Source organism: Zootermopsis nevadensis, unplaced genomic scaffold (genome assembly GCF_977971745.1).
Source record: "Zootermopsis nevadensis isolate Lab colony 2312 unplaced genomic scaffold, Znev_1.0 Znev_ptg000061l, whole genome shotgun sequence".
Taxonomy (NCBI): Eukaryota; Metazoa; Arthropoda; class Insecta; order Blattodea; family Termopsidae; genus Zootermopsis; species Zootermopsis nevadensis.
The window spans coordinates 1,803,011-1,817,336 of NW_028259192.1; the positions used below are offsets into that span (position 1 = coordinate 1,803,011).

The 14,326-nt window shown below is 35.0% G+C and overlaps 1 protein-coding gene across 3 annotated transcripts; it reads right to left on the minus strand.

Annotated features, from left to right (window-relative positions):
- Positions 1-1,059: 1,059 nt before the first annotated feature.
- Positions 1,060-9,904, minus strand: LOC110830260 (multiple inositol polyphosphate phosphatase 1). Of its 3 annotated transcripts, none has more exons than XM_022064947.2 (10): positions 9,673-9,904; positions 7,716-7,891; positions 7,203-7,334; positions 6,175-6,353; positions 5,508-5,627; positions 4,819-4,969; positions 3,931-4,031; positions 3,080-3,189; positions 1,913-2,116; positions 1,060-1,243 (listed from the first exon to the last, which is right to left on the minus strand). In XM_022064947.2, the coding sequence occupies exons 1-10, from the start codon at positions 9,678-9,680 to the stop codon at positions 1,093-1,095; spliced, it is 1,332 nt and encodes a 443-aa protein (XP_021920639.1). In that variant the 5' UTR covers positions 9,681-9,904; the 3' UTR covers positions 1,060-1,092. The 3 variants fall into 3 exon arrangements, with proteins under 3 accessions (XP_021920639.1, XP_087196348.1, XP_021920641.1); XM_087340222.1 differs by lacking the exon at positions 9,673-9,904 and adding an exon at positions 9,569-9,592; XM_022064949.2 differs by lacking the exon at positions 9,673-9,904 and adding an exon at positions 8,846-8,950.
- Between the last annotated feature and the right edge of the window lie 4,422 nt (positions 9,905-14,326).

Genomic DNA, 14,326 nt, shown 5'->3' on the forward strand with positions numbered 1-14,326 from the left:
AAATGATAGCAGTCAAACGTGATATAGAACATTTCGGGCTTTTTCGGACCGTTCTTTTTTCGCAAATAAAATGTTATTTGTAGCTGTGCTCATCTTATGCTCATGTCTCAGTTGTCACCGGAACAAATCCCACCGGTGTGGTTTTTCCGCAGGTTTTCGTAGTTGGAGTGTCTTTAAATAATTCGTTACCGACACGCATTTAAAGAAACATGTATTGATGGCATGGTACTCGTTGCAGATTGTAAATAGATCGGGCTTAATTTGGGCTGGAATACAAGTAAGTCGGACAAAGGTGAGGTACGGGTGATATTTAAAGATAAACCTCGGGCCGGGTGAAATTCCAAAAATTTCTCCCGTGCAGACCTCGCACAAGATTTCAAATCAACAACCAGCGTACTTCAGTACTGTTAAACTTTTTATACATGGCTTTTTTAACACGATGGATGCGTCGTATATCTAGTCGAATCTAGTAACAGTGGTAAGGAAATAGGGGGGGGGGGGTAATTCAGTTACAATTTGTGTGTGAGATAGAGAGAGATCTTTTCTTGGAGCAAATTCAAGATGTGCTTGTGAAACAGGAAATATCCTGTTTGTTTTATAATTCTAGCGGTTTAGAGCAGGTTAAAAATGCAGAGTTCTCCACACCCAGTCACCCTAGTTTGTTAGTAATGTTTATGAAGGAAAAAGCAAGAATTGGGACTCTATTAATCTGAAAGCAATGACCGTAAAAATTTTTTTGGGAAGACTTGGTCAGTGCTTTGATTCACAAAGATTAGTGCTTGGTATATAGGGAGATATAATGCTTACAGTTTGTGGCTACAGGTGTAACAAAATGCAGAATAGTAGGACTGTAGAAGACCAGTACATGATATAAGAGCTAAAGAAGATAAACACTTCAGGATCTGGGATTCTGGATAAATTAAAATAAAATATAAGATATAATTAAATTGTGATAACACAAATTTAATTAGAAGATAGGGATCTAACATTTTGACAAATTCATTTTTAAAAACTAGTGTTGGACACCAATAATTGCCTTGTAAATTAAAACACCCAATATCTCTGGCATGATTTCATTATTTAATCTTTATTTTAACAGAAATCAAGATTACAAGAACTGGAAATGGACCCAAACTGCTTTTTAAAGTATGACCAGTCACACAGCCCCTTGGTGCAGCCATCAATGTCTAGCAGGTGTTCATTGAAGTAGAGCTGGACTCGGTATGGTTCGCCCACTCCACATCTGTAAGTAAACATCACATTCACCTCTTATTAATCTGCAACATTTACGACATTAACCTGTTTAGTCCGAGATTGATCTGAGTGCTTCATTCTGTTGGTCCATACTCATCTATCGCTGCCCCACGAGGCGTGTGACAACCCTTCCCAAGGAGCACATCATCTTACCCTCAGTTGTAAGTTAGGGGCTTTATCTCTGACCCATCTCTTGGCTGGTCTCAAAATAAGGGCAGCATTTTATGGGCCAAGTCTCATTTTAAACATCGGGGGACTCTCGAAAAATACTGTCACAAGTCCGATATAAGTTTTAGTTAGCCTTGTCCACATTAAAAAATGTAAATTTCAGTGTTTGAGTGAACTGCTGGAGAAAATGTCAATATTCCTACTAAGTTATAATATCAAAAATCTGAATTGAATACCTTAGTGTCATATTTCTATTATGAAATTGATGAAATGGATCGACCAGTCACTTTACAAAAGCCATACATCAATTCTCCTCTAGTGTTGATCATATTATACAGATTATTCTTGTAGAGTCATGGATAAGATTTCTTTGAGGTTTCATATATTGTAATCAAAAAGCTGAGAAATCAGGGCACCGTACAATGGCACTGAGATTTTATGACCAAACTGTTGCGTACTGATCTGCAGTCAACACGGAAGTCATACTTACTCAAAGAATACCGCTGCAAGATTGGCAGCAAACGGGCTGATCACAGAACTTCTCCACTGTCGATTTGACATTTGGTCATAATTTTTGCTGGTCAGAGGTTGTTGATCCTTATCAAACCCCAGTGAAGTCAAAAGTAGCAGAATCATTTCATGGTGAGTGAAGTACAGCACACCGGCAGGTTGTGCGTTGCCTTTCTCTATATCGCTGCAACGACAGATAACTCATGTTATTTTAATTAATTTACCGAGCAACAGTGATGTGACTGATTCATATTCTGCATCCACGTATGGTAACTGGGATTTGCTATGGAAAATTCTGGAAAAGAACATGTAAATAACCTAAATACGTCTTAGTGCTGGAATGAGTTTGATCTCAGATAGTAAACTACTGTCACTTATGCCACTTTTGATCAGAATAGAACTTGCTTAGCATTTAGTTTAATCATTCCCTAACAGATGTCAGATGCTTGCAGTCTTTGCAACACAAAGTTAGTATGTAGGTGCTTAAATAAGCTTCGTGGGGTACTTGTGGGTTATCGGGACACATCGCTTAAAAAATAGGTTATGTTAGATTAGGTTAGGTTAATGTGTGTGGATAAATGACATATATTTGAAAGTTATTATATTTTAATTCAATAAATGACAACTAACATAACCTAACATAACCTATTTTTAAAGCGATGTGTCCCGATAACCCACAAGTACCGTTTTCTGTTGTTATTTTCTAATTTCTGACTGTAAATGGAAGGTGTCAACAAATTGTAGCAAAACTTCATAATATCGGATTTTATTAAAATCTTTTCAGCTGTTCTTGGGTTGTCACATTCAGACAGACGAACAGCGCGAAGAATTTTTGCAACCCATGTATAAAAATGTGTCGAAAGAGTACAATATTCTTAGACCATTTTGGTCACGGACAAGAATAACTGTTTTCAAGGTGGTCTTAGTTTTTCAGAGTTTCGAAAGATGAGGACTTGCATTTAATCAATAACGAAATACAACAGATTTTCTTATCCCAGACTTACGGAAAAGGAATGTCCGAGAACATTTATGAAGCACAAGAACACATTTAAGGAAATATAAGATATCACACATTAATCAGTAAGAGTAACTTATTTCAAGGTTATCAGCCTTATTCGTGATTTTGCCAGAAATCCTGAACTCTTACCTAAAGCGATCGAGAAAGTCCTTGACGGGGGGACAGCCCACCTTCTTGTTCAGATCGTTACCATATCCTGTGCTGTAGTATAGTTCCAAGTCTTCTCTGTACTCCAGGACCTACGACATTTACAATGACTTTCAAAATGAAGTTGCGTCATTCTAAAATCTCTATAAGAAATCAAACAGGACAGATTGACGCTGAGTGTCTTGGAATAGGTATGTGTTGTGACACTGATAATCCGATGGGACTCAGAGTATAGTTATTGACACATTTTGGAGTCGGTAAACTATTTCAAATTTTATAAGAGTGCAGTTTTTTGAGTTGAGAGGATAACACAGAAGACTACAATCCATATATTTTATACTCTGTTTTTATACGTAGCATGTATTCTTATGTCTCGATCTCAGCACGTGGACTCAACTCAAAAACAACACATTCTTTCCATTTTACAATTAAAATATTGTGTGAATACCACAGAAAAATGTTAAATAAATACTTATATACTTATAATTTATTTAATGATGCTTTTAATAGCTCTGACAAAAAGCATTGAATGAGTGGATTATAGGGAATAATGAATTGGGAAGGAAGTGGCCATGGCCTAATTTAAGGCAAGGTCCCAGAATTTGCCCAGAGGGACTGAGGAAAAGCACAAAAAATCCCTGTCAGGATAGTTGGTCCCTGAACCATGATCTGAACCCCGGACATCCCAAATACAAAGCAGGAGTGCTAACCACTCAATTATAACATTTAGTCAGTAAAAGAAGAAAAAGTGGGTGTAAGAATGAGAAACGTTCCTTGGTTTATATGTTCGACACCTGTTTTTAAGTTACACAACGTGAAGCAGCAAGACTTACTTTGAGGTCGTCGTCGGTGAAGGCTGCACACCATGGAGAGACTTTATCCAGGTGCCATGCCTTGTCATATCGACACGCGCTGTATATCAGGTTTATGTCGTCTGTAAATAAAGATTGAACATCAAGAAGAATAATGCAGTTATAGTGAAGATACTCCGATGTATATTAGTGACGAGAAATATTCGTAGTTCGCTGTTATTAGCGTCACCGAAACTGACTCGCCCGTGACTCACGCGTTAAAGTCCCGCCTACGTCAACAGCAGCGGCCGATAACGCAATGTAAGCACGACCGTAAGCTCATAAATTGGAGACCCGGTAGTTCGTAATCTAATTTGAAGGAATACCAATTTCTAATTCTAGTTCCTTGAGATGCAGTAACATAACTCTTGCCCATGATATGGAAGAAGTATCAGTAAACTTAATTTAGTTTAGCTTTTAATTTATTTTTTCAAAAACAATTACCGTGAGAGATTTGACATGTATTTTATTGTGTGGAGACAGGATATTTAAATTCCTGTGTTAAGGGTCTCATGGCTGGCTTTAATGATTTAGCTGCGTGTTACTGAAAATGAAGATATAGAGAATGAACTAAATACAAACTCGATAAATAAGTAGAATGGACAGCGATTGACTCTGATACAAATAAAAAGGATACAGACATATGAATAGATAACTAAAACCAGCCACAACATTATAAAAGGCTTGATATTAATATTTTAAGATAGAATAATTATCTGTATCTGAGTTGTTTGCTTAGATATTGCTGGGTCCGTGTTTCTAACCACTAATTATTAGGCAATGCTACTAGAACACATCTTACATGCAAGCGCATCGAAATACTGACTTGCCTCTTTTCTTGATGGATTTTGAAGCGTAGGATGTACATACCAATGTCAAGTGTCTTGTCAAATCCCAGTCTACTAGACACTGTGCCCAGGAGTGTTGTTACTAAGGCACCACCTTCAAAATTTTTCATTTCCTTTGTTGTATCTTTGTTTGATTCCACGTCCTTTTCCCATTTTTTACAGCTCGCATATGGCTACAACATGAGTCCATTAGTTTCAGAAATTTTTTTTATAAATTGGATCAAATTCACGTGTTTAATGTGCCATTACTGTAATACAAAAGAGTCTGTCGGCAAAAAGGCTTGGTTATTTAAAACTGCAGACATTTAACAGCAATAAGTTCAAGGTCAAGTGACCAGATTTTATTTAATACGTTCACAGAAAACTTCAAGTCTTAGAGATTTAAATGTGATTGAGTAGATGATTAAAAATAATAATTTGTTGTAGGTGAAATACTAGATTAGAGGTAAAATGGATATATGATACAGTTGTCATGTTTTCTTGAAGTTCTCAAAGAAGCTTCAGTACAACAGATGATTTGTTACTACAAAAGAGTTCTGTTCAAAATATTTAGCATTAACAAAATAAATTTTGATGTACTAAGAATTTTCAATTCTTTTAATTTAAAACTTCCCGTGTATGAATTGCAGTTATGATACAAGGTGAAGATTATTTCAATTTTAATTTTGGTTTCGATCCAGTGTTAATATCACAACTGAATTCTGATATTACCTTAATGAGCAAATCATCATCTAGAGGTTCTGGAAACTCCAGACCCATTCCAGTTCCAAATAACCCATCCACAAATGCAATTGCACTGGCTGCAGTTCGCTGCTTTGTAGTGAATCGGACCTGAAACAGATGAAATCCCAGAATTATTAAATTATCCAGTACAAATTCATTTAAAGTATCTTGAAAAGTGAATATGGTTAATTATGACAGTGAAATTCTGCATGGAAGTACTTAGAGGAAAGTAGGAAAATTATTCATGGAATTTCATGTTATTCATTAAAATCAAAATTGCGTAATTTTTTTTATTTATGGTCTTTTAATTTTGATTGTTTGTTTATGCTGCATCATTTTCAGAGGTTGTAACATCTTATGAAATGAAAGATGGCTTTATATCGTAATATTTGATGTGTGACAGAATAATATTTTGATCAGTTAGGAAGTACTATCATAGATTATGCTTATCATCATTGAGAAAACTACAAAATTTGTGTCAGGAGTTAGTCGTCAAGCTGGTTTTCAACCAGGTTCTGTCTGCATACAAAACATACGTGCGAACCAGTGGGGTCTGATGTTATTACCTAGGTAGGATGTTCTGCTTTACGAAGATTCTTTATTTCATACAGACCTTGAAGTCCAAAAGTCGTGTTGTGGCTATGAGGTTGCTCACCTTGAACGAGTCCTTTGTCACCGTCTGATTGAAAAGTGCTGGGAACCGGCTCTTGAATCGATCACCCAAGTCATGAAGATCTTTGTAACCCTGGGGAGTCAGATCGCTCTTCACGTTTGAGACAACTTGCAAAGTCCACAGTTTGAGGTTTTCGAGGTCTTGAGCACATAAAGTACCCTCTAGTGTTTAAAAGAAAACGTCAGACATTAGTTTCACTAATCATGTGTCGAGAATTCTTTACTATTCTGTGCCATGTTTAAAAGACCTGTTGATGGTTATTTATAAGGAGAAACAGGCATGTTGGTTAATCATGCCCATCTGTATGCCCTTACATGCGATGTATGCCCGTCTTACTACCGTTTGAACCAGTAGATGGATTTTCTTCAAACTTCATATGAATATCGTGACATAACCTTCATCTTTATAATTTAAAATTCGTTATCATGTATATTGAGCATTAAAACTTTTGAAGTCGTTATCATTTATGTTGAGCATTAAAACTTTTGAAGTCGTTATCATTTATGTTGAGCATTAAAACTTTTGAAGTCGTTATCATTTATGTTGAGCATTAAAACTTTTGAAGTCGTTATCATTTATGTTGAGCATTAAAACTTTTGAAGTCGTTATCATTTATGTTGAGCATTAAAACTTTTGAAGTCGTTATCATTTATGTTGAGCATTAAAACTTTTGAAGTCGTTATCATTTATGTTGAGCATTAAAACTTTTGAAGTCGTTATCATGTATATTGAGCATTAAAACTTTTGAAGTCGTTATCATTCATATTGAGCATTAAAACTTTTGAAGTCGTTATCATTTATATTGAGCATTAAAACTTTTGAAGTCGTTATCATTTATATTGAGCATTAAAACTTTTGAATTTGTTACCATTTATGTTGAGAATTAAAACTTTTGGACCTGATATCCATAGAATATTCTTCATTTCATATTCTTCGTCCATCGTGTTTAACATCGTCATAATTTGTGTTAGTACAAACAGTTCCTGTCAGATGCCAGTACTGATACTCACTTCCATCTTTCTCATGATTCTTGATGATCTTAGCCTGGAGATCATAAAGATCTTTCAGGTCATCAACCTCATCAGCATCGGCATATCTCGTTCCATGGCGAGATATCAGCCAGAACTGCTTCGCTTCACATTCTGTAAAATAGGAAATAAATTATCAGTTTCAAATGTTGTTACGAATATTTTATTTTCCGTCTGCTTTTATAGACTGTAATATAAGGCTACACGCTACACAATCCAGAATATCATAATCTGGACTCACGTCATCATGGAAACTTTAAATACCGCGCTACAAGATAGATTACTACTGATAAAGTTTGACACATTACTTGCAACCCTTCAAAATTGTGACATAAAATATTTATGAAAATTAATGAACACGTTTATTTCTCAAGCGAAGAAAATGTCATGACATAACCTCACACTCACATTGCACATTATTGTGTGTGGTCTTAGTTTGTAAATGTTTAGTGAATTTTAAGTTTGGGGATGACGTGTTTAAGTAGGTCTACTTACGTTCAATAATCACGGGTCTTGCGTTCATATCATTTACTTCTTCGTACGGTGTGTCAGTGGCAAACAGGAGGTACGGGTTAACATCGTCAGCGTAACAGGAATCTTGGCTCTGGCCAGTTACAAGGCGCGCCAGGAGGGCGGCCCACAACATGAAGAACATCATTCTGCCGATGGTTCTGTAATGAGATGCGTTTATAAATACCATTTTTTGAGTATTAACTTGCAGTATTATGATGTTAAAAATATGACCTGAGAAGGAATTATTAATTTTATTTTTTCATCGAATGCTTCTACTTATATTAATATTATTATTAACTGCAAATGGGTTCTATAAAATATTTTTGTATAAGTTAAACACATTTAAGTTTAATATCGCTACATATAATGTGAGGCTATTATATTAAAAGTGATATTTCCACTTCTATCCCGTGAGTTCGTAAGATTCTGTTTCGGATTTATTGACGACAGCGCTCAGATGTGGCGAAATACAGTATTACAGAGATTTTCCTGTTTATATAATTTAATTTTTCTGTCATTGTATTCTGTAGCGTATATTACAAATATATTTCTCATGCTGATTTTTGTTGTTGTGAATTTGTACTTCCGTTAATTAATTTAAATTGTTTGAATGGTTATTTTTAAACAATAGGGCAACTCTTATTAGAATTTAGAGTGCACTTCAGATATGTTCTTTCCAGTCAGGCTCATTTGTAAATGATCGACCACGAAGTTAACTCAGTTAATTATCCTTGAGGAACTAACATTCCTCGCCTTTTATGGAAACAGAAATTTCATTATCGTGTTCACAAGAGTCCGCCACTGGTCCCTGTCCTTAGCCAGATTAATCCAGCCCATCCCAACTTCCCTAATATCTATTTCATAATCATCATCCTTCGGCGTATCAACCAAAATTTTGTACGTAACTCTGTTATCCCCGTGCGCGCTACATGCCCTGCCCATCTCGTCCTTGATGTCTTAGTCCTAATAATATGTCGTAAATAGCACGAGAAGGTATCTGACATGCATTTTAAACTTAAAACTTATAAAAAAAATAAAGTAATATTTGTAGGCCGTGAGTTATATACAAGAGTGTTGTACAGAATATTAGCTGAAGCTTACTGAGTACTTACCTGAAAGAGAAACTTTCTGTTCAGACTGACAATCAGGACATTTGTCTACTTTATATACCTACCCATCGCAAGATCTACTGATAAGGAGCGAGTGTATTTCCGACGATATAAATTGTTCTTTTCAATGCCAGTACAGTTATCGAAGGTCATACGCCAGTTATTTGCAGTAAGAATTAATTACTCCTGCTTTATATTTGCATATAATTCTTTTTGGTAAATGTTTAGCGTCATATCACACGCGATGTCTGATAGAAACATATTTAGTTTATCACACTGTGGTCCGCGAACCCATTATCGCTGTTAATTATCAAAAATGGTCAGAAAATAAAAAAATTATAGGAGTGTATTAACATTTTGGAAAATTTATGCACGGTAAATAATAATGAACTGGAAATTGAAGAAAATTGCATGATGGGTACTTTTTCATGAGATATTAACATCGTGATAAAATCGAGGTTGGCTGGGGGTGTAGAACGAATAAGGCAGGTAATAGTTGCGTTCCAAATTAGTATTTTGTTATTCTTAAAAGTATCCCTCCCCCCAAAATGAGAAATTTCTACGTTAAATTTAGAATAATAATAGATAATTATTGGGCAAAAATCCTTATTAGATATTCGAGCTGAAGTGTCTTGTATTATAAATTACACTTTGTTTCGTCTTGTGGACAGAGGAAACATTCTGTATCGTGGTAAAATCGGCCGGAGCGTAAAGCTAATCACTCACCTTTGTAGAATTATAGCACCGAGGTTAAAAATTAATGGAGCTCCATACTTCGATATGGCTCTGTGTTTATTGTGTTAAGATTTTGGACACAAAATTCCACTTACGCGAGCATAATTTTAAAGATGTCACAGACGGTTTCTTCTGATGCAACCGTGAATTTACCAGCGTGTTGGCAACATTCTTAGACGTTACTCAAAAAATTTATTTTCTCGAGATTTTTATTGACTTTTTGTATAAAAAAATATATTCTGTCAACATCCGAACTGTTTCTTGTATGCGGAAGACAATTTGATATTAAGAAATTTTTAATTTTGCGGAGACACCGAAAAACCGAACTTTATGTCAGGTATGAGGTCACCGTTTTACGTGTTTACGTGTCTTTTCGTTCTGCTGTTGAATAGTTGAAGTAGTTTGACGATGTCGCCTGAGGCCAACGCAGGCCCTGTCATAGATAAACTATTACTTAATACTTTACAGTCGGTGATAACATGGCGGACGCTCGAAATTGCGATTTGGGAACGAACTGACGTCAGTTGATATAGGACTCTCAATATGTAATACATTTTCGGAGCAGATTGAAACTTTAATTTCAGAAGAATCTGCCCTTTGTTACGAAAAGGAAAGATAGACCTAATAACACTTACGCTAACTACAAAACCAATAATAATAATAATAATAATAATAATAATTCAATTTATTTATATAAGTGCTTGACAACAGCCAAAAATACCAATAACAGCCAAGCACTAAATTAAAATACAGGATAAAATATAATAAGTAATTAATTTATTTATTTCAATAATAATAAAAGTAAAACAAAAAATGAACTAAATATATAAATGTACCATATTAATAATAATAATAATAATAATTAGATTCATTTATTGAATCATATTTCACAAATAAATGTGCTAAATACGATACCTAAGTAATATAATTCAATTTAATAATTCTAAATAAAATAAATAATACCAAGTAACAATAATAATAGTTCAATTCAGTTCTTTATTATTTGTGTGCTGTATCAACAGCCTGATGGCCAATTACAGATACAACACAGAGATGAACACACGAACACAATAAAAATATAAAAGGTAAAACAAGCAGAATATAAAATATATTAATACGGAGGACGTTAATACACAAGAAAATTGCAACTAATATATCAGGATATTTGTAAAAATAATTTAAATCAATTAAGTAAATTGTGCTATTATAGGATGTGAAGAATTGTGACAATTTTCGTCCCTGCAGACGACATTAGCAGCTGATAATAATAATAATAAATATTTGGCCAACATCCGGGGCGAACACGACATCAGGGAACTTCAGAAGACCGTCATTTTGAGATCTTCATACGTCATTCGAAAGACGCTGTCCTAAAATATTTAGTAATCTCTCACAATAAAACTATATAATACGTGTAACACGTATTAAAAACAAAATGTATTTCGGAAATAGCTGCTGAACTTTGTACCTCAGGGGCAAAGTTTGTCTCGGGTACATAGAATAAAATACCCTTTAAAGTGGTGAATAGATGGAATAATAATAATAATAATAATAAAACATAATTTCAATCAGTAAGACAGTTCTGACTTGGGTAGTGTTCAAACCAGAGACTCTCTGCTCATTAACCCAACACGTAAACTTATGAACTGAATTACATTTTATAGTTTAATTATCTGTAAGATTAAAAATGTGTTTTGTGAGTTCTGCCCGGAACTTATTGTTTATTTTATTTTAATTCAACAACTGAGTGTAAGTTGCGTAAATTAATATGTAGTGTTGGGGGGGGGGCCCAGAAGTAGTTGAGGAATACCTACAATTTATATTCTAAAATTCATTCGGAAGCGGTGAGGAAAACCACGAAGGAACTCATTCAGGATTTCCAGACCTGCGACATTTGAACCTCCCGCTTTCGAACACGATGCATTTTTCGTCTTTTCCATCTTGCTTTCAGCCCCATTGGACGCAAAATATTCTCTGCTGTTGTTTCGGGTCGTTAAGTAATTTGCAAACCGATCATCTAATTAGAATTCGAGGTTCTCGCGTCGGTGAGTTCCAAGATGGCTACCTTCTGCCAGACTACACGGCGCTCTAACCTAGAAGACAGCCATCTTGCAACGAGCTAATGAAAGCAGAGTCCTCTATCAGCCTTGTCTGTCATTGCTGGTGTTCAAATAGAAACAAAGCAAATGTAAGGTTGACATTATTCGAATATATTATGCAATTAATACTAATCAGTTAATATACTTCGATTTAATTCAATTAATTTGGCACGTGTACTCAATAGGTAAATCGATTAAATTCTTCCTTGCATTAAAATATTACCAGAGACAATAACGATCTTACTGAAACAAGGATTCGAGTCGGAATGATTGTCAGGATGTTCGTCTACTTTATATACAGGCTATGTCAACAGTTAATGACGTTAATGATGCAATTTTTCATTGGCTGACAGGAACCAGTTGCCCAAACTGACAATTGTATCTCGTGTTACGAGTTAATTCTGTGTATTACTCACCATTAATTCGTACACACCTCACAGGTGTGACTGGCACGTGATCAGTGTTTGTCACACTGTGGTCCGCGAAGTTGTCTGGGAAGGTTTTTCAGAAAAGTATATATAATTTTTAGGTATACTGAAAGTGTTTTAAAATAGTACATAAATTCTAAGACTAATTTGAAAATTTTAATCATTATTTGAAGCAAAGTTTTCGGAATAATTTCGGTATTTGAGATATTTCCTCGAGAATTTTTTTTTTTTAGAATCTCTAAACCATTTGATGCTACATAAAAAATTTCTGGCTATCAAATTCGGGAGGCCGTGGGTTCGAATGTCAGCACAGACTTTTTAGACAGTCTTTCGTGTTTTTCCCCAGTTACACCTGGAAATCGTTTGTAAAACAACCAAACAGCCTTCGACAAGTTCCTTCTTCATACTTTGCATTTTATAATTTGTAACCATCTGACCCAACTAATGACACATGAGCTTAACCTATTCATTTGAAACAGCATCGTTTAATAACCCGATAAGTCTAAGCTGGCCTGCACACAGGAAGAATTTTGAAACTTGTCTGTTCACATAATGTGTTCTGTGCTTTTTTACTCTGAGACACAATCTTGTAGTGATATGCTTGTTTGCTAGACAAATACGCGGTCTAAGGTTCGGACCGTCGAAAAGGGGAATATCGGACTTTTGAACCTTGGTCGTGACCGGGACATTTGTGTTTCGTGACCATTACTAGAGACCAAAAAAAAGTCTTGACTCTGGTTGTAAGGCAAAGAAGTGATTGTACCTTTTTTTAATCAAGTTAGTTCATCTATTCGTATAAGCTTTGCTCCTAATATAGGGATCGTTTAGTAAACAAAAGAAAGGACACGCCGCGACATATATGCGTTATTCAAAATGGCGCCATGTTTTTGTGAGGAATCTGCCAGTTACGTACAGAGTTTGTGCTCAGCTTGTGAAGGTCTTGAGTTTTCAGTTTTCAAAACTTTTTAAAATTGTGAAAAAAAGTCCCTAAACTAAAAAAAACATCAGATTTTTTTTTCAAACTTCTCAAAATTTTAATGAATAATCGAAACACTCGAAAACAATATAATTAAAAAAAATTAAAAATTGTAAAAAAAATTAAAAAAGGAATTTACTAATGAAAAATTAATGCCTCCATCATCAGGGCGATCGCCCTGATGATGGAGGTAGCAAGGATATCTGAAACGTAGGTAAACTTCTACCAGACTCTACAACTTCGAAAATTAAATAGTTCATAGAACAGGTGAGTTATAATAAAAACTTCATACAATTTGTTTGCTACGTTCTAAAATTAAAAAGATTTATAGAAAGTTTTGAAGCTCTAGCTACCAGACTAATATGCATCGTAATATCAGTGTAATATTGTACTGATGTTGTTATAACGTTACTTCTTATTAAACTCAGTGATTATACATTTATTCAACTCTGAAAATTGTGTCCTTGTAATATAACGTGACGAGTGCTTATGTAACTCTAGAAAAATACGAAAAGGATGTTAGGCAATGTAAATATTCGCTTCTATGAGTGAACTTGAAAGAACATGTGCTCTAGTTTTCCATTAGTGGCATTAGTGTGTTAAATAGACGTGTTAGTGCAGGTGGGAGAGGAGATCTGTCTTGATGACGAGGGACCAGCTCTGGACCAATGTACACAAAGCCCATGCATTTTATTGTGAGGTTGTTTGTTTTGTTTAGACAGAAACTCGGCTCTCACGTGTACGTAATGTGAGGTAGAATATTGTATAATTTTCTCATTAGTTTGTTTATCCGTTCAATGTTATAGATGGAATACTTCTGCTGTGAAGAAACAGATTATATCTTCCTGCCAGTTTTACGTATTCCTGTAATACTGGCAATTTATTATCACAACCATCATTATCATAATTATAATTATAATTGCTGTGAGGGGTTCCATAGACGTTAATTAATATTTTTTATATGGAATTCAGTTTGATTGCACTCACAGAGGCTCATAATTTCTCAGAAGTAGATGGAAAAATGTTATATTTCCCAAGTGATGTTATCATTAGGTAGCTTTTAGAAGTATCTGTCTTTATAGACCGAGGAAGGGGAGGTCGTTGCCTGAAAACGGGCCGAAGCATCTTAGACCAGTGGTATTCAACCTGGGGTACGCGTACACCCGGGGGTACGCGAAGACATCTTAGGGAGTACGTGAAATTTTTAAAAAAATATATTATTTTATGATAAACACTGAATAATCAG